The sequence below is a fragment of the Lynx rufus genome, unplaced genomic scaffold, assembly GCF_022079265.1.
Source record: "Lynx rufus isolate CCGP_SWC_20201006 ecotype Redwood Valley unplaced genomic scaffold, mLynRuf1.p SCAF_7, whole genome shotgun sequence".
Classification (NCBI taxonomy): domain Eukaryota; kingdom Metazoa; phylum Chordata; class Mammalia; order Carnivora; family Felidae; genus Lynx; species Lynx rufus.
Genome location: NW_025814889.1, coordinates 82760681 through 82785628, shown reverse-complemented (window position 1 = coordinate 82785628; position 24948 = coordinate 82760681). Strand labels below are relative to the sequence as shown.

The 24948-nt window shown below is 54.9% G+C and overlaps 2 protein-coding genes across 2 annotated transcripts; one reads left to right on the top strand and one right to left on the bottom strand.

Moving 5' to 3' along the window:
- Positions 1 to 1798: 1798 nt before the first annotated feature.
- Positions 1799 to 17175, top strand: ANKRD52 (ankyrin repeat domain 52). The gene is made up of 28 exons (XM_047065294.1): positions 1799 to 1915; positions 2240 to 2323; positions 2803 to 2881; positions 3096 to 3166; positions 4187 to 4387; positions 5190 to 5277; positions 5420 to 5562; positions 5864 to 6076; positions 6323 to 6401; positions 6716 to 6830; positions 7012 to 7094; positions 7201 to 7318; positions 7525 to 7593; positions 7770 to 7910; positions 7987 to 8067; positions 9279 to 9390; positions 9596 to 9667; positions 9945 to 10146; positions 10408 to 10495; positions 10572 to 10689; positions 11297 to 11516; positions 11732 to 11819; positions 11928 to 12011; positions 12120 to 12265; positions 12485 to 12567; positions 12763 to 12845; positions 13028 to 13119; positions 13557 to 17175. Exons 1-28 carry the CDS (start codon positions 1889 to 1891, stop codon positions 13805 to 13807), a joined length of 3231 nt encoding a protein of 1076 aa, XP_046921250.1. The 5' UTR covers positions 1799 to 1888; the 3' UTR covers positions 13808 to 17175.
- Positions 17176 to 19111: 1936 nt separating this feature from the next.
- SLC39A5 (solute carrier family 39 member 5) lies at positions 19112 to 24880 on the bottom strand. The gene is made up of 12 exons (XM_047065295.1): positions 24717 to 24880; positions 23937 to 24045; positions 23381 to 23735; positions 22689 to 22872; positions 21698 to 21860; positions 21351 to 21520; positions 20967 to 21107; positions 20487 to 20583; positions 20228 to 20401; positions 20032 to 20112; positions 19698 to 19888; positions 19112 to 19441 (listed from the first exon to the last, which is right to left on the bottom strand). The coding sequence occupies exons 3-12, from the start codon at positions 23662 to 23664 to the stop codon at positions 19298 to 19300; spliced, it is 1629 nt and encodes a 542-aa protein (XP_046921251.1). The 5' UTR covers positions 23665 to 23735; positions 23937 to 24045; positions 24717 to 24880; the 3' UTR covers positions 19112 to 19297.
- Between the last annotated feature and the right edge of the window lie 68 nt (positions 24881 to 24948).

Sequence of the window (24948 nt, the reverse complement as noted above, 5' to 3'; positions counted from 1 at the left end):
CCTGGATGGCCCAGTCAGTTAAGTGTCCAACTCTTGATTTTGGCTCAGGTTATGATCCCAGGGCTCATGAGTTTGAGCCCTGCGTCAGGCTCTATGCTGACAGCGCAGAAGCTGCTTGGGATTCTCTCTGTCCCTTTCTCTCTGCCCCTCCCTTGCTCGTGCTCTCTCTCTCTCAAAATAAATAATTAAAAAGTTAATTTATTTTATTAAAAAAATTTTTTTTAATGTTTATTTATTTTTGACAGAGACAGAGACAGAGACAGAATGCAAGTGGGTTAGGGGCAGAGAGAGAGGGAGACACAGAATCTGAAGCAGGCTCCAGGCTCTGAGCTGTCAGCACAGAGCCCGACATGGGGTTCAAACTCACGAGCTGTGAGATCATGACTTGAGCTGAAGTCGGACGCTCAACCAACTGAGCCACCCAGGCTCCCCTACTTTATTTTTATTAAAAAAATTTTTAAAAATCTTTATTGAGAGAGAGAGAGAATGTGAGCAGGGGAAGAGCAGAGAGAGAGGGAGACACAAAATCTGAAGCAGGCTCCAGGCTGGAGCTGTCAGCACAGAGCCCTATAGGGGGCTGGAACTCATGTGGGGCTCAAACTCACTAACCGTGAGATCATGACCTCGGCTAAAGTCTGAGGTTCAACTGACTGAGACACTCAGGCATCCCTAAAAAGTTAAATTATTAAAGGTGTATAGTAATAGGTAGTTTTCCCCCTCATTCCTCATTCCCTGTTCCCCAGTTTCTCTTTCCAGGAAAAAGCACTGGTATCAATGTCTTGTGTATCTTTCTGTTGGGAATCAAGACACCAAAGGCAATGAAGGGCATAGACTGTTAGAGAGCAAAGGAGGGTTTTTATATCTCTGTCTTGACAGGGGGCCAGCTTGCTACACTTCTTCCTAAATGTATTCCCTCTTAGAACATATTGAGTTGCTGAGCTCTGGACAAGACCCTGGATCACCTTTTCTAAATGGCACCAATTTTTCAACATCACTTTTCTTTCCTCTTTTCCTTTTCTGGGTTGGGAGGACCTCCATCCAGATCTTGCCTGATTGGCTGTTCTCTGGCCTCTCCAATACAGGAAGGGAAGCACCCCCACCCTTTTCTGGGGAGAAGCCTTAGAGCCTTTTAAAGTGTAGCCGGCCTACCACCTTAACCTGGCAATGGAGTAATTGGGAATTCGAAAAGTGCTTCTTCTGTTGGCTTTGGAGGCCTTCTTCAGCTGCCGGCTGTCCCAGCTTCTTTGTGGGGGATTTTCTGCAGCTGGAGAGTCCGTTTTGAGATTTCTCTCGGCAGTTTGAGCACTTTTGCTACTTCCTCTCTCCCCAACTCATGTCACTGCCAGTAGAGATACGAGTCTTTCTTCTCTCTGGGGCTATTGCCATATATAATCCCCAGATCTCCACGCCCCTGTTCCCCCAAGTCTATGGGGGGGGGGTGTTCGGGGGCATGTAATCGCTGACGGGAGGAGTTAGCTCCGGCGGAGGCATTGTGGTGGGAGGCACCGCAGGGCCAAGGCTCGGGTTGCCGGTAGGGTCTTGTGAGAAAAACTCCTGGGCCTCCAGACTGGAGCAGAGAGCACACCACGGCGGCTTGGGGAGCCAGGGAACCAGAGCGCGAAGTCGGGGGTGCCGGGGACTTTCCCGGCGCCAGGGCGGGGCGGAGGGCGCCAAGCCGAGAGCCGTCTGCGCGGCAAGAGCCCCGCGGCCCGGCCCAGGACGGCCGCCAGGGAGCGCTGCGGGCTCCCGCTCGCCCGCCCCCCGGTAGGCGGGGCCGCGCTCTCCCCGCAGCCGCCGCCGCAGCCGCCGCCTGGGCCGCCCCGTGTCCCCGGTGGAGCTGCCGCCGCCGCCGCCGGGAGCTCGATGCGGACGGAGCCCGGGCCGGGCCATGGGGATCCTCAGCATCACGGACCAGGTCAGCCCTCCTGTCCTTGCCCGCTTCCTCCTTCCTGAGCCCGGCGCAGCCGCCACGCGAGCCCGGGGATGTGCGGCCTAGGCTGGGCCCGAGCCCGGGGCTCCCGCGGCTCCCGCCCCGCCCCACGCCGTGCTCCCCTCAACCAAGCCGGTGTCCTTGGGGGCCTGGCGACTGGCCAACACACCGCGGGAGTCCCCTGCAGCCAGGACCCCCGAGCGGAGTCCCTCCAGCGACGCCCCTCATCAAACCAGGTGTCCCCCCACCCCAGCCCCCCACTCCTAGTTCCGCTCCGGCCCGCTCTTTGAACGCTGGTTCTCCCTGCAGCCGCCCCTGGTCCAGGCCATCTTTAGCCGAGATGTGGAGGAAGTGCGTTCCCTCCTCTCGCAGAAGGAGAACATCAATGTACTGGTGAGTTGGGATCAGGGAGAATGATGAGCCAGTAATCTGGGCCCTGGTGTTCTGGACCCCTCCCAAACAGTGGGGCGGCTCCGTGGCTCCTTGGCTAGGATGAGGCCGCAGCACTTTCTACCCTGGGATGGGCGCCTGCTCTACATTTGGAGATGGAGAACAGGTCAGGCTTGAAGCATAGACCAGTGAAGCTAAAGATGCCCAGAAACGGTGTTCTCTCCTGAACCATCAGTGTTTGCAGCGCCCCCACCCCTCCTGGAAGAAGGAGACTGCTCACAGCCCCCTGGCCCTGACCCCTTGACTCCTGACTCTCTGACTCTGACTCTGCCCTCCCTAGGTTCTTGTTTTAATTTAGGATTGGGATTTAGGAGGCTGTCGAACCTATGGGAAGAGGTGGGGAAAGGCCTGGAGCTCTAAGACCGGGGCTGGGGTCTGTGATAGTTCAGCGTCACAGCCACTGCTCTTTTCTGCCTTCCCAGGACCAAGAGAGGCGGACCCCATTGCATGCTGCTGCCTACGTAGGCGATGTCCCCATCCTCCAGTTGCTACTGATGTCAGGTGAAAGTGGGGAGCTGGAAGGTGTGGCACATAGGGAGGGGACCTAAGGAAAGAGCCTTTTTTTTTTTTTTTTTTTTTTTGTATCTAAGAATTGTTCTCTGGTGTTTGGTCTGGGAGAGGCTTCATCTCTATCCATATCCCCTGGCCTGATTACTGGCTTCCTTCCCCACTTGCTCTCTACCTCCCACCAAAAGAGGAAATTATATCCCCGTAGGTGCTAATGTCAATGCTAAGGACACACTGTGGCTGACCCCTCTTCATCGTGCTGCTGCTTCCCGAAATGAGGTATCGGCATCCTATGTCCTTTCACCCTTCCAAAAGAGGATGAGTTGGTTAAAGGTGGAAGTTAAGGATTGGAGAGCCTCAGCTCTCTGCCCTACAAGCTGATCTACCCCTAGGTCAGGATACTAGATCTTGGCCCCTCCCTCCTACCCCTAGAACTGGCTGGTAAGGGGGGGCTGAATGTTGCCAGCTGATGTGACGTCAGGGGAGAGCTTAACACTGGGCTGGCAGACTGCAGGGGGCCCTGCTGCCAGGCCTGAGTGACTCATCCTTCCCTGGGGGGCCACCTTGGAGTCTGATCCCCCTCTGGGCACTGAGATTTCTTACCTTGTGATGGAGGGATTGGGGGTAGTGATGTGTTGCCTTCCTGCCTCTCAAGCAGCATCAAAGTTGACAGCACAGGGGTCAAACTTGCCTCATCAATTGGGTCCATCTACCTTGAAGAGCAGGAGGAAAAGGAGACCTCCCTCTTGGTTTGATGGTCACTTCCCTGGCTCCATCCACCAGGGGGAGGGACTAAGGCCAACAGGAATAGGGTGTGTTGTGATTAGGAGGGACATTTTAGCCTGGGTTTTGGAGAGGAACCAGTATCTGTTCGCTTACTGAGGTAACGGAAATGATTTTGATGCCTATGGAAGGACTGAAGGAGGGTATTCGGGGCATTAAGGCAGGAGTGTGTATTTTTCCTAGAAATAGTGAAGGATTGGCATCCTCTACTTTTGTGGATTTGCTTGGTAGTAGCTATATGGTTGATCAGGGTCTGAGTTGGGGAGCGATACCAGGTGACTTGAGGAAAAGGAAGGGGTATTTTTTCCTCAGCAAGGTAGGGAAAATTTTAAGTTCTAGAAAGATCCAGAAGATGGGAAGTAGGTATTGAGAGGCTACGTATATTGGAAAAATGAGAAGACACTCTGTGCTGGGGGGATGGGGCCACATGTGCCAGGCTGACCTATTCTTCCCTCCACTATTGTTTTACCTCCTGCTCCCCCTGTATTTTCTTTCTTATCCCCTGCTCCTTAACAGAAGGTGCTGGGATTGCTGCTGGCACATTCAGCAGATGTGAATGCCCGGGACAAGCTGTGGCAGACACCATTGCATGTGGCTGCCGCCAACCGGGCCACGAAGTGTGCTGAGGCTCTGGCACCCCTGTTGAGCAGCCTCAATGTGGCTGACAGGAGCGGGCGCAGTGCCCTGCATCATGCAGTGCATAGTGGGCATCTAGAGGTGAGGACCGCTCTAATCTGTGCCTGGTCTAGTGCCTTCCCTTTGTCTTTGCTTCCCTTCCCACTCATCTTCCTCTGCTTCTGGGTCATCAGGTCTGAGGAAAAGCAGCCTGGATGACTATATAAACACTTGGGCTCAAGCACCAAACGAATGGTCGGGTTAGATTGAAATTCTTGACTTGGTCTTCAAGAGGGTGATAAACTCTGAAGTTGCATGGAAAATGTTTGCATACATGCCTTTTTCTGAAGCGAGTGTCCATGTCTTTCAAAATGTTTTTGAAGATTATTCAAAAGAATTTAAGAACCACCAGCTCATGGGGTGCCCAAGTGGCTCAGTCGGTTAAGCATTCAACCCTTGATTTCAGCTCAGGTCATGATCTTACGGCTTGTGACTATGGGCTCTGGCCACATTGGGCTCTGCGCTGACAGCATGGAGCCTGCTTGGGATTCTCTCTGTGTCCCTCCCCTGCTTGTGCATGTGCACTCTCTCTCTTTTTCTCACTCTCAAACTAAATAAATACACATTAAAAAAAAAGAAGAACCACCAAATCAAATGAAAACACTCCCTTGAGTTTCCCTCAAACTTCCAAATCTCTCTGGGATCTCCTTCTTAGTCTCTGCTTTCTCTGTTCCCTCTAGTTCTCCAGATTGTTCTGTTCAAGAACAAAGACATTTGGGTGCCTCAGCCTTTTCAGGAGCTGAGGCTTCTGCCCTTAGGTACAATGAAAGCATGAACCTGGCTTAGGTACCTGCCCTTAGGTACACTGAAAGCATGAACAGGTGTGTTTCATATTCTGATACAGACGGTGAACCTGCTCCTGAACAAGGGAGCCAGCCTGAATGTTTGTGATAAAAAGGAGCGGCAGCCTCTGCACTGGGCAGCTTTTCTAGGTGAGAAAGGGTTCATGGGAAGAGTAGGAATTTGACATTTAGGATTTCCCAAGGTAGGGATGGGGATTGCAGCCTTTGGAGAGAGACGCCCAGGGTCTTAGCTCACCCTCCACCCCCTTGAGAGCTTCTTCTCTCTTCCTAGGGCATCTGGAGGTCCTGAAACTGCTGGTGGCACGGGGAGCGGACCTCAGCTGCAAGGACCGCAAGGGCTATGGGCTTCTCCACACAGCTGCTGCCAGTGGCCAGATTGAAGTGGTGAAGTACCTGCTCCGGATGGGGGCTGAGGTCAGGGTGCTGAGCACTGGGGCTGGGCACTAAGGGCATGGAGTTGGAGGTCAGAGTCTGTGTATGGAGACATGAGGGTGCTGGGATTGTTGGAGTGGTTTTGGGAGGTGGGCAGGATATGGTGAGATATGGTGAATAATGCTTACCGTAAGTAATAGTGCCCTCAGTCTATCGAGTCAGGAACACGAGGTATCTCAGGCAGTTGTTGGGATTCTGGGATTTTCTAGGTTATCTATGTCAGCTTCCACTTTGTTTAAACTGATACCTCCCTATCCCTTTACTTGTACCCCTGAAAATCCAGATCGATGAGCCCAATGCTTTTGGAAACACAGCTTTGCACATCGCCTGCTACCTGGGCCAGGATGCTGTGGCTATTGAGCTGGTGAATGCAGGAGCCAATGTCAACCAGCCGAATGACAAGGGCTTCACGCCGCTGCATGTGGCTGCAGTCTCTACCAATGGCGCTCTCTGCTTGGAGCTGTTGGTCAATAACGGGGCTGATGTCAATTACCAGGTGCCTGAAGGGATGAGGCTGCAACCTAGCTCTGGAGGTCCTGACCATATCTTCCCCTCTGCATAAGTCTGGGGAATTGTCCACTTGCCTCCTGGGTTGATCAGACCTTGTCAGGGACCCAGGAGAGTGTGGGCTGAGCAGATGTCCATATGACCACTCCGTCCTCAGAGATGTGTCCTTTCAAAGGGGGGGAATAGGGTATTCCCTGTGCTTTGCACTGAAAAAAAAATTGCCATGTTTTCACAGAGCAAGGAAGGGAAAAGTCCTCTGCACATGGCTGCCATCCATGGTCGTTTCACCCGCTCCCAGATCCTCATCCAGAATGGTATGGACTTGGGAGACTTTGTGCTCCCTTCTCCTCCCTCCCCCGGAGAACTCATCCCTAGAAACCCTTTTCTTTCCTTAGTCTACCTCCCGTATCTTCCAGTCAGGATTGGCACTGAGAGCTCTGAGCAAGGCACCTGTAGAAATGGCCCAGGTCTGCATGCCCCATCCCCTGAGGCTTACAGACAAGATAACACATGTGGAATGCTTAGCTTGGGATGTGGCACATAACGAGCACTTGTGTGGCAGCTGACTGGTATGAGTGGTCTGGAGCCTCAGGTCTGCCTGAGTTTGTGTGTGTGCATCCCCTCACAGGCAGCGAGATTGATTGTGCTGACAAATTTGGGAACACGCCACTGCACGTGGCTGCTCGCTACGGACACGAGCTACTCATCAGCACCCTCATGACCAATGGCGCGGATACCGCCCGGTGAGTCAGGGCCCCTTAGATCTGTAGTGTCTGCTCACATCAAACGTGGAGGCACAAAGAAGCTTGCAAAAGGGAAGCTTGTGGAACCTCACTGTCTCCTAGGCTGGTGGGGGCCACAGAAAAGAAGTCTGTAACTGGTCCCTCCTTGACTTAAGGACTGAGTCCCTCAACTTCTCTCCAGGCGCGGCATTCACGACATGTTCCCTCTGCATTTAGCTGTTCTCTTTGGATTCTCTGACTGTTGTCGTAAGCTTCTTTCCTCAGGTATGTGCTGACTGGTTGGGGAGTTGGGTACGGGTGGGTGAGTAGAGGCCTTTTCCCACTCTTTTCAGTGCCCTCAGATGGGATCTGTGTTGTTCTGGCCCTGCAGGTCAGCTGTACAGCATTGTATCTTCACTCAGCAACGAGCATGTGCTTTCAGCTGGGTTTGACATCAATACGCCTGACAACCTTGGCCGCACCTGTCTTCATGCTGCTGCTTCTGGAGGGTACGTTCTCTCACTTCCAGGTGCTGAGAAGAGATCTGGGCAAGGGTCTGGACCCTTCTCTGCTGCCCAGGTCTCTCTGCCTGTCACAGTGAGAGCAATCACAGCAGAAAGGGCTGTCCAGTGCCATCCTTCCTTAGCCCCTCCCTGTGCCTGTGGCTCCTCTTTGAGGCTCTCGTTCTCTTAACCCTCATCCTCCTTCCTTTTAGGAATGTTGAATGTCTTAATTTGCTGTTGAGCAGTGGAGCTGACTTGAGGAGGAGAGACAAATTTGGAAGGTGTGTCGATATGCAGCAGTAGGCACGGGGAGTGTCCTAAAAGAGAGATAAATGGTGGAGGGAGTGGTAGCAACTTGGAGACTAAGTGAGAAGAGTATTGCAGAGCAGCTTTAGGCTGCTCGTGTGGTTGCATTTGGGTCTGCCCTTGATTCTTTTATTCATTCTTTTCTCCTCAGGACCCCACTGCACTATGCAGCCGCCAATGGCAGCTACCAGTGTGCAGTCACACTGGTGACTGCTGGGGCGGGTGTCAACGAGGCCGACTGTAAAGGCTGTTCTCCCCTCCACTACGCTGCCGCCTCTGACACCTACAGGAGGTGAGACTCTCACTTTGGCCTTCTCAGCCCTGTTCACCTCCGTGAGCCTCCCCTGACTTCACTCTCTGTCCTCCAGAGCGGAACCCCACTCATCGTCCAGCCACGATGCTGAAGAGGACGAGCCACTGAAGGAGTCCCGCAGGAAGGAGGCCTTCTTGTGAGTAGCCGAGAAGACCCCTGGGATGTACTTTCCCAGCAGTGCCAGCTCTGGTCCCGTGATTCTCCCATCCACTCCCTGTCCTGCCACCTCATTTCTGCTGCTTGCTGTTGGCCAGCCAGCAGTGTGTTGGGAGCGATCTGAGCTTAATCCTGGACTAAGCATTGTGGGTGAAAACAAAAGTATGAGACACAGTTCCTTCCCTCAGGGAACGGATGGTCTTCTTGAGACAATCAGAAAAACTTAACGCACAAAGCCTTTTATTTATTACACAAGATTTAAGTGAGGATTTACTTATTAGGTACCAAGTACTGTGCTAGATGCTAAGGATAAAAGACAAATTACCCCAAATTTCTGCCTTTGAAAGCTAATGATCTGTTGGGAAAGATAAATGAAAGGGCACTTACGCTTTCTAATGTAGAATGTTAATGATAGAGAAGATGATGCAGAGTAAATGGGGACTGGGTCCTATGTTCACAGTTTGTCTATAAATCTAAAAGTGTTGTGAAATAAAACTTTTTTTTTAAAAAAAGATACTTACAATCCAAGAAAATCCAAGCTTTGACAACTTAACCTCTCTGTGCCTCTGTTTCCTTAACCATCATAAGGAATAAGAGTAGTAGCTGCCTTGTGGGATCATTATGAGGATTAAATGATTTCATACACATGAAGTGCTTAGAATAGTGCTTGACACATAGTAAGTGCTAAATACTAGATTATTATTACTGCTAGTCGTACTACGCTATGAGAAGGGTACCAAGGGAGTACAGAGGAAGAGGCACCTCACTGGGAAGGTTAGGGAAGGCCTCACAGAGGAGAGGATGCTGGGATCGAGTTTGAATGAGTAGGACTTCTTCTTCAGATGGGCTGGAAGGAGAAGGCATTCAAGGCAAGGGGTCAGCATGTCTGGAGGTACGGGGAAGTGTCGATTGGCAGGTTGATAACATAATTATGCTCTAGGTTCTCTAGGAGAGCGTTCCAAGGATAAAGAAAGGCATTGGAGCCAGAGTAGTTCAGAGCTGATGTGAAGGAAGTGGTGGGTCTCAAGTGGAAGGGTCGAACAGGCAGGAGTTAGCCTTCCTAGAGCAGCGGATGGGTGTTGGCCAGCTAGGCCTGGAGGAGCTCCCTTGCACCTCTCCTCTGCTTTGCCCGCACCTGGGCCCTCACCAGCTGGGCCTGTCCCTGCCTCACAGTCTACCCCTGCCCCCCAGCTGTCTGGAGTTCTTACTGGATAACGGTGCAGACCCCTCCCTGCGGGACAGGCAGGGCTACACAGCTGTGCACTATGCAGCCGCCTACGGCAACAGACAGAACCTCGAACTGGTACGTGTGGGATCTGGCCTGGAGGAGAGGAAGCAGGGGCAGGGCTCATAGTCACCTTTGTGTCTGTGAATTCTGAAACCGAGGGGTGGTTGACTCAGATATGGTCTCTAGGTCCAGGGGTGTAGGGCATTACTGTGGGTAGGGGACAGGGGATAACATTTTGGGAGTTTGAGAACCTCAGCACCTACTCTTCTGTCCGTTGCAGCTCTTAGAAATGTCCTTTAACTGCCTGGAGGATGTGGAGAGCACCATTCCAGTTAGCCCTTTGCACTTAGCTGTGAGTCCCAGGTCTTTTCCTCTTGCCTTCCTTGTCCCTGCCTGCCCTTTGGTCCACACACAGGTGCAAGCCTTTGTGAATCTATCCTGGCTTCTGCTTTCTTGGGGGGACGTGGCAGGCAGGCAGTGCCCAGGGTTGGGTGTAGTGTAGGTGAAGAGTCTGAGGGACCCAGGGAGCTCATGGGGAGGACTGCTGCCTGGAGTTTCCCCAGGGGGCCCAAGAGCAGAGTGAGGGCAGTGTCCCAAGCTGTTTCCATTGGTTGCCTGCTCCCCTCCAGGCCTACAACGGTCACTGTGAAGCCCTGAAGACACTGGCTGAGACGCTGGTGAATCTGGATGTAAGGGACCACAAGGGCCGGACCGCGCTCTTCCTGGCCACTGAGCGAGGCTCTACTGAGTGTGTGGAGGTGCTTACGGCCCACGGCGCCTCTGCTCTCATCAAGGAGCGCAAACGCAAGTGGACACCCCTGCACGCTGCTGGTTAGTACCCCCTTAAGGCTGCTGGTACCTCCCCTTGCCACACCAGGCCTTGGAGACTGGTCCCAGATCCCTCCCGAATGGGATTGGGGTTGGGAGTGGAGCAGGGTGAGGAGAACTTCAAGTCCTGATTCGTGGCTTCCTATCCCCCAAGACTTCAGCCTGCCCTAGGTCCTTCTATGATCTCCACCCTGGAGTCCTTAATGCTTGACCTGGCTGCCTCCTTCCCCTTGACCATGCCCTGACACAGGCCTTTTCTCTTAGCTGCCTCTGGCCACACTGACTCCCTGCACTTGCTGATCGACAGTGGGGAACGCGCCGACATCACTGATGTCATGGATGCCTATGGACAGTGAGTGTGGGCCAGGGGTAGGATGCGGGTTTTCCTGTCTCTGCTGGCCCTCATCTGTCTCCCACCCCCTCTGTAGAACCCCACTGATGCTGGCCATCATGAATGGCCACGTGGATTGTGTCCATCTGCTGCTAGAGAAAGGATCCACAGCTGATGCTGCTGACCTCCGGGGCCGCACCGCCCTCCACCGTGGGGTGAGTGACCTCCTGGGTGGGGCTGCTCACAGACAGGCCTGGACATGGGAGCACAGGACCCATCAGAAGTAGGACAGCAGATTGCCTAGCAGGTGGGCCAGGATTTTGTGCCCAGGGTCTTATTGGGTCTTACTACATTTGCTCCAGGATGAGTACCTGACATATGTAGCTGATCTCTCTGATTCCCTTGCTTTGTAATCTCATACAGCCACATGCTCACTACTCACACTCTGCTCCAGGATACCCAGACTCTGGTCCTGGCCCACTAGATAATGATGCCACTGTCCCAGTCCTTCTCCGTGATCACCTGTCCCAAAGCCGTCTCCTCTTCATCCCAGGGGACTCTTTGATCCCTTAGTCAATTGCAGTTACCTTGCAATTTGTCCCCCTACTACTCCAGAGTGCCTGAATTCACTCTTGCCATTCTGGTCGTCTGTTGGCATAGAGAGAATGGAGGAAGGAAGGAGTCCTAACATTTAGAGTGGTTGCTGTGAAAATAACGATCGGAGCCTTGGAAGTGGTTCTTATGCCTGGGCCAGCTCCAGTGACTGGCTGTTTGAAAGGGAGTGGCCCTTCACCCTCCCTCACACCATCATGTCATCCACAGGCAGTGACTGGCTGTGAGGACTGCCTGGCTGCCCTGCTGGACCACGATGCATTTGTGCTGTGCCGAGACTTCAAGGGCCGCACCCCCATCCATCTGGCCTCAGCCTGCGGCCACACTGCAGTGCTGCGGACGCTGTTGCAGGCCGCCCTTTCCACAGACCCCCTGGATGCTGGCGTGGACTACAGTGGATACTCGCCCATGCACTGGGCCTCCTACACTGGTGCGGGCCTGGGGCCCTGGCAGCATAAGAACAGGGGTGCGATATGGGGGAGGACAGACCAGAACAGAGACCACAGACCCGTGGATTGAGGGAGGGACGTGGGTTAATCTTGATCTGGAAGTGGAATGGAGTGTCCAGAGATGGCACAGGACAGATGTTGGGAACCTTGTTGTCATCTCTCTCCACCCCCACGGCTCTTCCTTTCTCCTGCTCAGGACATGAAGATTGTCTGGAGTTGTTACTTGAACACAGCCCGTTTTCATACCTGGAGGGAAACCCCTTCACTCCTTTGCACTGTGCAGTGTAAGTCCCTTCCTGTGCCTTAGCCCCACTTGAGGTTCTGTGACCTGGGCTTAGGACAGGCATTCCATTTTTCTTGTCCTTCCTGTTGACCCTTCCTTTCCCCCCCAGAATTAATAACCAGGACAGCACCACAGAGATGCTGCTGGGAGCTCTGGGTGCCAAGATTGTGAACAGCCGAGATGCCAAAGGACGGTGAGTGGTACAAGGCTTAGGGAGAAGCCCCGGTCACCTCAGGCCTCCTTTTTCTGCTCAGGCGAATGAGCCCTCTGTTCTCATTCTGCCCTGACCCCCACACTGCAGGACCCCTCTTCACGCCGCTGCCTTCGCGGACAATGTATCTGGGCTCCGGATGCTACTGCAGCATCAAGCCGAGGTGAACGCCACTGACCACACTGGCCGCACTGCGCTCATGACGGCGGCCGAGAACGGCCAGACCGCTGCTGTGGGTGTGTAGGGGCCACGTGTGGAAGGGAGGAGCTCCCCCTTGGGTTTCTGCGAGATGGGGCAGCCCTGCCTGTGGGGCTCAGGAAACAGGAGTCATGTATTTGGTTATTTCCCTCCTCTGCAGATGGGATGCAAAGTATATGCAGATGGGAGGGCCGGGAGCCATGAGGGCTGCTGCTCTGGAGGGAAGGCATCACTCCTTTGCCCCCTTTCTCTTGCAGAATTTCTGCTGTATCGAGGGAAGGCAGACCTTACTGTGCTGGATGAGAACAAGAACACTGCCCTCCACTTGGCTTGTAGCAAGGTGTGGCCTGGATTGGTGGTGGTGAGGGCCACGTAAGGGGGTGGGCTTGATGAAGGGGGTGGGTCTGCCCAGTTGGAGAGAGGACTGGAGTGGCAATCAGGATTGTCCAGCCTGTATAGCTTTTTGTCCCCTGAACCCTTCCCAACTCCTGCTCTATAGCCTGTCTGCCTCCACTCCATCTCTGTTCTTCCTCAGGGCCATGAGAAATGTGCCCTCATGATCCTGGCAGAAACCCAAGACCTTGGCCTTATCAATGCTACCAACAGTGCGCTGCAAATGTGAGTTGCCGGGGAAGGGGGAGCCTGGCTAGGGGAGGCAGATGGGTAAGAAAGAGCCACATGCATTCTGGGGGCTCTCTAGAGCTGACAGTATCTGTTCAGCAGTCTTGCTACTCTGGCTGGGTGTGAAAAGGCAGCTTGGATCTCACTGATTTCTCGTTCTTTTTTTCCTTTCTTCCAAGGCCACTCCACATTGCTGCCCGGAATGGTCTAGCTTCTGTGGTGCAGGCCCTGCTAAGTCGTGGGGCCACAGTGCTGGCTGTGGATGAAGAAGGTGGGTGGGGTCCAGAGCCCCCCGCCTCTCCTGGGTTTGGGGTCAGGGACATTCTCCAGGAGGTGACTTCTTAACTTTGCTATAAACTGGGTTTTTTTCCCAGGGGAACTCTTCAGAGCAGGGACCCAATACCAATACGCTAGCATTTCTGAGGGGAATCTGACGGAACTAGGTGGAGCCAGCAGGGTCCTCAGGAAGACCTTCCACACACCTCAGCCTCCCAGACTTCTGTCCCCCGCACTCCACCCTTTACCCCACGCTTTGACAGTCTGCCTGTCGGTGCCCCTGGACCCTCGTAGCCCTTGAATTCTGATTGTGCTGGGCTCTTGCCCACCTTGGCTACCCTCCACAGATGAGAGCTCAGGGCCTGGCAGGGGGTGGATGGGGCCCCGGGGGTACAGGACCCTGTGCCTCAATTTTCCCCCTCCACCCTGCAGGTCACACCCCAGCGCTGGCCTGCGCCCCCAACAAAGATGTGGCAGACTGCCTGGCCTTGATCCTCTCCACCATGAAGCCTTTCCCACCCAAGGACGCCGTCAGTCCTTTCAGCTTCAGCCTGCTCAAGAACTGCGGCATCGCAGCAGCCAAGACGGTGGGTGGCTGCGGCGCCCTGCCCCATGGGGCCTCCTGCCCCTACAGTCAGGAGCGGCACGGCGCCATTGGGTTAGACGGCTGCTATTCGGAGTAGCCCCCCATCAGTGTCCCTCCCCCTGCCGGTGGCTTGATATCTTATTCTATTTATTTAGAAAAAGTCTATACATTTAGGGCACTTTAAAGGAGAACACGACTGGGTGGGGGGGGACAGAGGGGGGAAAAATGCACTGGGGAGCAGCTGCTCACCCCTTTGCCACACCATCCTGGCCTGGCAAGGGTCTGGGACCAACAGGGAGCACCCCAGGCCCTTGGCACCCCCAGGGCAACCCCTTCTGCCAAGTGTCCCCAAATGATTGCTAAATGCCTGGCTACCCTCTCTTTTACCCCATCTCTCAGTTCCCTCTTTCTGCTGCCAACTCCCCCCACCCTTTCCTCTGTTTCTCCTCTTTGTGTTCCCCCGCCCATGCCCCTACTGCCAGGCAGATCCCTCCTCTTCTTCCATACCCATCACTGCCTCCCTGCTCGGCTGGCCCCTCCATCCCCGCAGCAGTGAGAAGCCTTAATTTCTGGTACTGTGTGAGCACTCTGGGGGTGTCCCCCTCCCCCTTCAGGGGCAGCTAGTGGATGAGGGGGGAGGGTATTTAGCACTGGGGCCTGGAGCTTTTCCCCCACTTCTGTACCCCATCACCCCTAAAGTTCAAATGCAAAACACTTGAAGCAGCAACTACTGTACCTGGGCCCCAATCCTGCACTCTCCCCTGGCTCCTCATATGCAAATCAAGGGCTGGTTCTGCCCCCACAGCCTGCTCCTCCCTGATTCCCTTCCACTCCTGGCCTGGTCCCCTAACCACGCACTTTAACCTTGCTTCTTTCTTTTAACTTCTTTTGGGAGGGCAGAGCCTGTGGCCATTCCCTCCCTGGCTCCCCTCTCCCTTAACTTTGAGGCTTGTCATGAATTTTTAAGTAAGCATTTTATCCTTTAGGGGAAGAAACAAATTAATTTCCTGCCCATTTCAAGACCACAGCCCTAGAATGTCCTGTGTGTTTCAGGCATGTGTTTGCATGTGTGGGGAGGGAAGGACAATATTCTTCCTCCTGTGCCCTCCAAACCCATGGTTCCTCTGTACCCCCACCTTCCGTTATGTCCAAGAGTACCCACCGCCCCCAGTCACTCCTGATCTGAAGCCAAAGATGGTGGGAGGGGCAGGGCAGACTAGGGACCGTGGCTACTCGGGACCCAGGCTTCCCCTCTGGTGTGAGGATGAAGCTCTGATCTAGGGAGTGACGAATACACACTGAGGCTTGGTCCCTGCCCTCCCAGCAGCGGGGAGACATGGGATTGAGCTAGGGGCTGCACTGAGAAGATTCCTAAAAGTCGCACCCCAAAAGCCAAACTGGGCCAGAGTGAGGAGGGGGCAGTTTTCTCTCTAAATGTAGCATTGAATTTGGCCCTGGTCCCTTCAAACGCCCTGTCCATCCATCTCCCAGCTAAGCCTCCTGGACAGTTGGACCCGCTCCCATAGCCCAGTGTTCCCTTCCTCACACTCAATACCTCAGCCAGGGGCCAAGACACAGAACTTGAATAGAGGTCATGCCCCCTCCACCCCCACAGTGCATCCTTGCCCAGTTTGGCTGCCATCAGTATTGTCCCCTGAGAACTGGACAGGCTTTGTTTACACAGTACAGGGTCTCCTCCGGGGGATTCCTCAGTCTCCTCCCCTCCTACGCCCCCTCACGCTTGCTTTGTTCACAACCTCACCCACTTTTCAGTTGTTTTTCCTGCAAGTCTTGCCACCCTTGCCAAGGGTGGGCTGAGGGGGGAGGGGGTATCCCAGGGACCCCTGCCTCGCTAACAGATACCCTTAACCATACCTCATGCTGGTTCCCTGAAGCCTGGGGTGTTTGTCCAAGTCCTTTTTGGTTTTTTGTTGTTGTTGTTTTTTGGCTTTTTTTTGTCATGGTCTCTTTTTATCCCCTCTGTCTGTGTCTTGCTTCCCCTAACCCTCAGTTCCTAAACCATTTCAAAGCTTCCGAATGACCATTATTGGTAAGAAGGATTGTGCAGCTTTTAGTTTTTATTTTTGTTTTCAAAGCCAAAGGGCCTTGCGATGCCCCTCTTGCCCACCTCCCTTCATACCCTGCCCTCCCCTATACGACAATCAATGTGACCTCTCTTAAGGGCTGCAGCCCCCCCCCCCCCCCCGCTGGTTCTGCAAAGCTTGCCCCTAACTTTAACTGTCTCTCCTGAAATCTTCCCATTCCACCCCCTCCCTCTCATTTTGGTGCTGGGAATTAGGTGACGGGGGGTGGGGGGCAGGGGGAGCAGAGAGATGGATTCTCCAGAGAAGACTCTTGGGGTATCAGTCGTGTTCTCCTTTATCAATGTTTGGCGATGACAGGAAGATTCTGAGTATTTGTCAGGAGCCCCATTGTTTTGCTAGATGAGATTTCTGGTGGCTGCCTGTCCCCCTGCTGCCCCTTCAGCACACGGTCAGCAGTGCTGGGGCAGGTTGTGGGGAGTCCTCTGCCTCTCCTCATGTGGCTATGAGGAGGCGTGGAGGATGAGCAGCCTCCTCTCCTTATGCCAAAGGAAATCCCACACCCCACCCTGGGCTCCCCAGCCCCTAGTGTTTTTTGAAGCGTTTTGACCATTCTCATGGCGACTGCATATTTATTTTAATGTTAAGATTTTTTTTTTTAAACCTCTTTGACTTAAACGGGTGTGGAGAAGTAAAACAGGCAGAATGCCCCCCAATCTTAAGGGGGTAGGGTGGGGAGGAAACACCTCCTTCCCTTTGCCCTCCCTCTCCCCTCCCCCTCTCCCCACCGCAGCTCTAAAGCACTTGCTTCAAGTAATAAGCACTTTTGAGAAAAGGCCTATTTTAAGTGAGGACCCTGGGAGCAGCCCCAGGTCCCAGCAAAGGAGACAGAGCGAGGGCTACATAGGAGACAGGGAAACAGGTGTGTGAATCAGAGGGCGAGATAAGAGCCAGTTTTTAGTTTCTGATTTTGGGGAGATGTTTCTGATTGGGCGGTGGCTTTGGTAGGGTTGTGTACTATCCTTCAGAAAAACAAATGGCACAAACTGTGGGTCCCAGGATGGGCCAACAAACCCGGGTCACTGCCACTGTCCAACTGAGACTGATGGGCCACCTCCCCCACTGTGGCCCCCTGAGCCATAGGACTGCTGAAAACCACTGAATGTACAGCCCAGGTTGGGGTGGGGAGCAGCCCCTGGGGGAGGGGGCTTCTCCTTCTGTTTGGTGCTGTGGGGGGTGGGAGAGATGAGACTGAGGGACTGCCACCCCACTTAGACATGTGTTCCTTGGGGTGGAGGGGCTGAGGAGGGTCTACCTCCCTCTCCAACCCCGGCATGGCCCCTCTTCCTTCCTCATCCCTATCCGTTTTGACTGTAAGTCCAGCTCACCTTTGCCTTCAATATGTAACCAAAGGAAAACTCAATACTGTTTCCACCGCTGTCTGCCCACCCGAGCACCTTCTTACTCCCTGGACCTTAGAAGGGGAGAAGGGGCTGGGGGTGGGGTGGGGGGCGTGGGGCCAGAGTGAACGGTTCTACAGCTGTATCCCCCAAACCTCTCGGGTCTTGGAAGGGACCCTGAGAGGTGAGGCTGGGGCCTGGCTGGAGGGGCTGGGAACAGGCACACTCTGTATCTTGTGCACATGAGTGTTTCTTCGTCTGAATGACTCCAGTGACTACGCTCCAGCAGGGAGGCCCCTTCCTCCTTCCCTCTCCACCGTTTCTCCCCCTCTCCCCACACCCCGTGTTCATCCCCACCTCCCCTTCCCACCGCAAAGGAAAATAGCCTTACAGACCCTAGCCCAGAAGCCCTCCTCCTGGGGCAAACCAGTATGGGGCCCCATCCCGCCTAGTTTGAACCCTACCTTTTAAGAAGGAGGGATAAGGAGCAAAGCAGCCCCTTCCCCTCTAATCGTGGTGGCTCCAGCCCTCCGTGGCCTTGACCCAGGTTGGCCAAGGGCGGAGGCAAGGAATCTTTGAGGACCAAGCCCAGTGATCTGGGAAGAGGGAGGTGGAGAGGGAAGGGCCTGACTTGGGGACTCCCTCCTCCCGACCCAACCCTAGAGAAGCGACCAAATCCCAGAGATGGGAGGAAGCTGGGGTGGGGAGGGTCTGCTCTATGAATTACTTGAAGGTACTGACTCCGAGGCTGCTGTTGCCCACTTGGGTGTGAGGGGGACACTGTCACTGCATTTGGGAGGGCAGAGGGTGGCGGGTGACGAGAGCATCTGCCCTTGGCCCTCACTTACTCCTGCTAGGCCCTTTCCCTGGGGAGCCTGGCTTTGCCCCCAGGGAAATCGGGGAGAGCCTTCCCCTCCCATCTCCATCCCTCACTCTGGGCACCCTCTCCAATTGCACTAAAGTAGCTGTTGTGCCAGTCTTACCCCCACACCAGGGTGGGGTCTCTGCTTCCAGTCCTTTCTCCCCCGACTGCCTCCACTCCTGTCCCGGACAATCTCCTTGTTCCCCTGTATTCCTGGATAGCTCAGCTTTGTATGTGTGTGTTTTGGGGGTGGGGGTGGGTTCTGGCTGGAGTGGGTTCGCTAGGGGTTTGGGAAGGGCTAGGGGAAAGATGGAAGACAAAGTCTCCTACCCCCTTCCTCAACTCCAAGCCACAGAAACCTGGGAGGGAGGGTGCCTACTCTCGCTGCCGTGTGTCTTGCAGATGTGCCAAAATGGGGGTGGGGGGGGAGGGGAGGGGAGGGTGCCTGGCAGAGCGGCCCCCAGGGTGGCTCTCTCAAAGCAATACAGTTCCTCCTGCCTGGGGGACGGCAAGACAGGGGAGAGGGTTGGGTTGGGGACCTGGGGGTTCCCTGTGTACAGCTGTGTATATTCAGGGGTGTTCTCTGTCTGGTACCCGCTGTGGGCGTCTATGTGTGTGTGAACCTCCCCTTCCCTGTGCCCTGCATGACCTGTGATGCTGCAGACACCACCATCCTGTGTGCAGGGGTGTGTTGGGGGCACCGAGGGGCATGTTTCATGTCCTGTTGCACCCTCCACCCTGTGACCCATGTACTCGGTTGTAGGAAGTAAAGAGAACTGAGCACAATTCACTGGATTCTAGTTGAATCTTTCTCTAAGCAATTTTCCCGTTCTTGCCCTTTTCCCTGCCCCGGATCCACCTGTGGTGCTAGCGTTGGGGTCAGGGGTGTTTAATGCTGGTGGGCAGCAATAAAGGGCAGATCCGCCCAGATGCCTGTATCCCCAGGGTGCTGAGGGCAGCAGGAAAATGTGGGGACCTGGCGGTGCATTTGCCCCACCCTACCCCTCCTCCCTGGGCTAAAGCACAATGCGCTCCCTGCAGATTGATGCACCTTGCACCCTCCAGGCCCCTGCTCATGTCCTCCCCCGACCTGCTTTGAGCCCTTCTCCCACCACATCCTGGTTTTCTATGCTGTTTTGGTGCAAGTACAACTGTCGTAGTCATGGCTTTGGGATGGGTTCTGTTTATTAAAATCCTATTGCTCCTACTGGCCCTGTGTCCCGCCTCCATTCCTGTGGTTGGGGGGAAGGAAGGGCAACCTGGCGCCTTTCCACTGGCCCCCATCAGCCATCAGAGACCAGGGGCCATAGCTGCTCCTCCAGCATGGCTATGGTGAGCATGAGGCTGCCCCCCAGCAGCAGCCCCAACCCCTGCAGTAGCACATGGAGCGTAGGGAGGGGCTCGGGAGGCCGAAGCAGGGCTGGTAGCTGAAAGAAAAAAAGAGCATCAGGATCCTGGCATTGTCTCTGCACCACCCCACGTCAAGCATGAGAAGAAGGCGTCAGAAAGTACTGGCAACCCCTCTGAACTCTTCCAGGCCCTTGTTTCTCAGACTCCACCCAGCCTGGGTCCAGCACCTTTCCAGGTAGCCGGTGGTGGAGGCGGAAGGACCCATACGTCCCCCTCCGCTGAACCCACCTCCCTGCCTCCCTTGCTTTCCCTGCATTACCCCACACCTCTCACCATGTCCACAAGGGCCACATAGAGGAAGACCCCAGCAGTGACCCCAAACACCCAGGAAGTGAGAGGGACAGGGCCCAAACTGAGCCCCACCCCCAGGGCTGCACCCCCTAGTCCCAGGGCTCCAGACACCAAACTCAGCAGCAGCAGCCTCCGAAAGGGCAGCCCTGCTCGGAGCAGCATCGCAAAGTCACCTGTGAGGAAGAGACGACAGGGTGGGAGGGAATAATAAGCCAGGGCCGTCCCTCACCCCTGTCACCTGCCAGCCTCCTAAATTCCACCCCTTGGAGGTCTCTCCTTTCTAGAGTCCACCCCACCCCACTTCTGCCATTCCTACCCAGTTCATGGGGTAGCTCATGGCAGAAGACTGCTAGGGTGGTGCTGAGGCCACTGGAGAAGCCATCGGAGAAGGCAGCACCTGGGGTTGGCAGGATTGGAGGTCGTCAGCCTGGGAGAAGGCTCTCCCCAGGGGCACAGGGGCCTGCATTCCCTTCCCTCCCCCACTTCCTGGTAGCCCTCTCCTCCCATCACACCTATGGCCAGCCCATCAGTGAGGTTGTGCAGACCGTCTCCCAGGAGGACCATCCACGTTATATTGGCATCACCGCCACCCTGGTGCCCGTGACTGTGGCCTTGGTGCCCAGTAGGAGCTGGGGCTGGTGGGGGCTGGCTGTCCTGCTCCCCATGGCAGCCCTGAGCTTCTGGCTCTGCAGGAAGGACAAGAACAGTGCCAGTGGCTGCAAGTGAGAACCGGGAGCTGGGAGCCTACTCTTCATTTTCTCTTCTGGTTACCTGGAGCTGCCTGCAGGGGCTGAAGGGCCATCCCACTGCCATCCTCCAGGTCCAGGGCTGGTGCTCTGAAATCCTTTCTTTTTCGCCTGCAGCATCTCTGAAATGGGAGGGTATCCCTCCTGGTGGAGGAGGCAACAGAGCCAGGGGCTAAGGAGAGGCCTGGCTACCAGCTGGGAAAGTGAACACCTGGGTTCACCTCTGGCACTTGGAGATATTTTTTGGCTTTTCCGCTCTCTTCCCAGGTTGGCACTCCTTGTTTCTTGTTGACTTGAACTTGGGAGAGGAGGCCGCTTGGCCAGGAGTCCCAGGTCTATGCTAAGGAGCCTCCTACCCACTCTCTGTTAGTTGTCAGGACTGCACACTCAGGAAAACATCAGCGCACCAGGAACACACCCCACACCCTCACCTCCTGGCTTGCGTGGCCAGTTCTTGGCCAGGACTCTAGTTTTGGCAGGAGGAGGAGAAAAGGGTATCACTCACTGGCCTGAGCCCTCTGTGCCGCAAAAGCCCTAGCACGTTCTCCAGCACAAAGAGCAGGAAGAGACCTCCGAGTACCGACAGTCCTGGTCCCAGGTCCTCCTCTGGTTGTCCGTTAGGTCCAGCATGCTGCCCTCCTTGTGCCTGACAGAGAGGGGGTCAGGGCAGACCCCAGAAGCCCCCGCACCCGACAACATCCCCCTCCTGTGTGGGACGTGGCAAGCCTTCACTCGCTACTAGAAGGCAGCTGTGGGCTGAAGCTGAGGTTGGGGAGTGGCGCGTGGGATCTGACAGGAATGAGGAGGGGATGTCCTGTGACTGGGAACACCTTGGGTACGTGGAGGCTGCCCATCACGGGGCAGGGAGCAAGGAAGGGGCTTCACGTACATGTGGCAGCAGGTGTAGCAGTGCATCCCCACAAAGAGTGCCCACGGCCAGGGCCCCCAGGAAACCCAGCAGGGGCCGTAATAGACGAGGTCCCAGGAGCCGCAGCAGCAGCAGGGAGAGGGGAGCAGGGAGGCTGAGCAGCAGGACTGCCAGGGTGCTATGAACCAAGGCTGGGGAGAATCAGGGACTGAAGTTAGGCTAGGGTTGGAAGGAGGGCCTCAGAAGAAATGCAGGGCAGAGATATACTGCAAAGGGAGGCAGGACCCCGACAAACCCATCTTGCTTGGCCAGGGGCCCACTCTCTGCCAGGGTTCAAGGCACCCTACCACCCACTCTCACCCACTGACCAGACAGAAGATCCCCTGAGGGGGTTGGGGTTGGGGCCTGGATGCAGACACGGCTGTCGATCTGATAAAGCAGGGCTGGACACAGCAGAGCAAACTGACGAGGGGTCAGAGGAGCAGCAGGGCTCAGGCCAAAGTTGACCAGCAGCTGGGAGCCATTCAGACACTAAGGGAGTTGAGTTAGAGGTCATATATTGGGGCATTGCTGAGAACTGTGATCTTTAATGTCTGTCCTTCCATTGTATGGATTCTTGGATCTCTCCAGGATCCCCTTTGCTTATGCTGGCAGGTGCATCAGGGACTGGGGTGGCTCCACAGGATCAGTGTGTGTTAATTATTAGTGGATATTCAATCCAGTGCAAATATTCAATTCAGTGCAGGTTGGGTGCTAGTAAACATTGCCACCATCTCTCTCCCTCCCAAGCTCCTGATGATTTCAACGACTTGGTGATGGAGTTGGTTGGACAACTAGAGCACTCCATGGCAGAATCTTAGAAGGGAAAGAATCTGAAATGCCATCCAACTTCCTCGCAACAGCCCTGTTACATGTTCATCCAGGCTTGGCTTGAGTGCTTCCTGTGATGGGGTGCCCACCCTCACCAGGCCTGCTTCACAGTTAGCTTTGGCTGCCCTCTGGTGTACATGGAACACGTTCACTGCCTTTCTGGCTGAAGACAGCCATCTACTCCCTGCAGGTTTCCTCTCCAGATAGCCAGCCCCAGATCCTACCCTCAGCTATTTCTCTGGATTCTCTGCTTTGCCACCAAGTGTGGCCCCTAAACCTGTCCTTGGAGACTTGGGTGTGGGTTCATGTGCGCTGAGCCCAGAAGAAGCGTATTTCACTCTTGGAATAACATACCCTAAGATCACATCTGGATTGGTTTTTTTTTTTTTTTAATTAACTGTATTAAATTACTCTTTAAACAATTTCAGGCCATCTAAATCCCATAGTCCTTCTCCCCCCAACCCCCACCCTGGAGATCAACAGACTCACATCCTCATTCAGATGGTCAGCCAATGAATGGTCCAGCAGCAGAAGTCTGTGAAAGAGGTCCAGGCCAGACGGGGCTGGCCCACGGGGCGATGCTGGGGCCTTTGGCTCCTCTGGGTCACCCCACTCTGAGGGACCCAGAGGCAGCCCAGCCCAGACATCCACACTCAGCTCAGGGTCCTGTGATCTGGAGCAGAGGGGATAGCAAGCCAGACTTACTCATGTTCTTTAAGAAACTCCCCTTGAGGTTCCTAGGGTGCTTAGGGGGAAAGGGAAGACCAGCCACTAGCTTGAGTTCCTGGGACCCAGAAATCGTGGAATGTCAATTCTAGAAGGATCTGAGAATTGTCAATTTATAGGAGAGTCTAGGAATGAGGGGTGTGAGGGTAAGAGAAATGGGGCTGGGGGGAGAGCAGCCAAAATGCTATAAATTGGGAGCCGAGTCAGCCTGGAGACATTGAGCACTGGGACTAAGAGCAAAGAATTGGAGGGTCCGGGGATCTGGAAGAGTAGAGAATTAGAAAGCAGTAGAGGCAAAGGGGGCCTTGAAGGAATACTAGGAGTCAGATTTTGAAACATTTGTAATTCCAGAAATCTGACTTTAGGAAGCTAGAGGTTGGCAACTGGAGACTGATCCAAGCACTGAGAAGAGGTGGGCATGTGGCATTTTGGGGTAAGGGAAGGGTTAGTAGTACCTGTATGTGGAATTGTCTCCAACTGGGGGTATAGCCCGACCAACCGGAGGTCCATGGTGTCCTAGGCGAAGTCCCTGAACTCGGCCTAGCCCCAGGCTGTGGAGAAGCCGCGCTAGGCCCCCGGCTGTCAGTGTCCCGTTCTCCCCATACAGGCCAAACAGCTGGGCCAAGTAATGGTTCTGCTCCTGCTCAGCAGGGCCCAGGTTGGGGGCTGAGCCCCCTGCCAAACCCAAGGCCACCCACACACACAGGCCAGCCAGCAGATGACTCCTTGGGGGCCCCATTATTGGGGGCAATGGGTTAGAGGCTCTGGTTCTGGCTTCTATTCCCCTTGGAACATCCTGAGGACTGTGCCCTGGAAGAACAAGGAGAAAGGGCCTGGGCTTCTGCTCTGCTGTCCAGCTCAGGCCTTCTGTTTTCCAGTTTCTAGAACACCTTCCTTGACCCAGAATGCTTCCCTCACCTGATCCAGAGCTGACTTCTCATCCTGTCCTCCAAACTCCACCCCTCAACCCTGCCTCACCTCTCTGTCCCCCTTCAATCCGCAGGGCCTCACCCTCATTGGCAGTGTGAGAGTCGTCACCTCAGGTCCCGGTCAGGCCTTATTGTGGACACTAAGAGGTTCCTGAGTCAGGGAGGGGAGTGGGGCTCAGCCTCCAGGTGCCCTGGTGGAATGGAGGCCACGTCAGATAGAGGGCTGGGATGGACAAACGCCGCCCCCCTCCCAGCCCACCTGCCTTGGGGCGGGGTCAGGGAGGGGAGGGGCCAGTGTGGGAAGGTTCACATCAGAGAGGAGTTAATGGTTCACTGGTCTCTGGGGTGGGGGTCAAAGGTCAGTCTTGGCTGGGGCCCCTGAGTAGGGAGGGGCCACCCTCTGCCCCTGGAAAAGCCACATGGCTAAGGAAACCCTGAGCCTGGCCTTTTCTTCTAAATAACTCACCCCACTAAGCCAGTTGTACCATTTTAACCTTTCACTGCATATACTCTCACCCCCACCCTCCACACCTTATATCTGGTACTGGGCTTCCTCCATCTCCAACCTCCATCCCCACAATCCCCGGGAAAGTGGGATTCGGGTGTCCCTTAGCTGGAAAAGAGGTGAAGAGGCAGATAAGTGGCAACCCCAGGTGCAGGGAGGAAAGCGTTCTTAGCAACTCCTTGTCCCAGCAAAGTAAGAGCCAGAGCTCTGGAAATAGATGATCAAGAAAAGGGAAGCCCTGGTGGGAAGAGGAAAAAAATATCTGGGCTCCCTGCAGATGTCTGACCTGGCTTAAGATCAGGGGAGCACAGTCTGATTAGGGCAATTAGTCCAGGGGGCCCGAGATTTTGGCGTTACCTGACAGCAGGAGACTGGAAGGACGCCCAGAGGAAGGGGGACACAGCCTTCTTGGCTCCAGCTGTGGGGGGGTAGGCAGGCAAGCGGGCAAGGGTCACCTGCAGGGAGGGGGCAGGGGAGGGACACTACCTTAAAGGGGCAGGCCTGCTTTGCCTAGGCTTCCTTACCTGTAACTTGTCTTCCTTCTATCTCCTAGGGACACCCCACTTTCCCACATGTCTGACTGCTAACC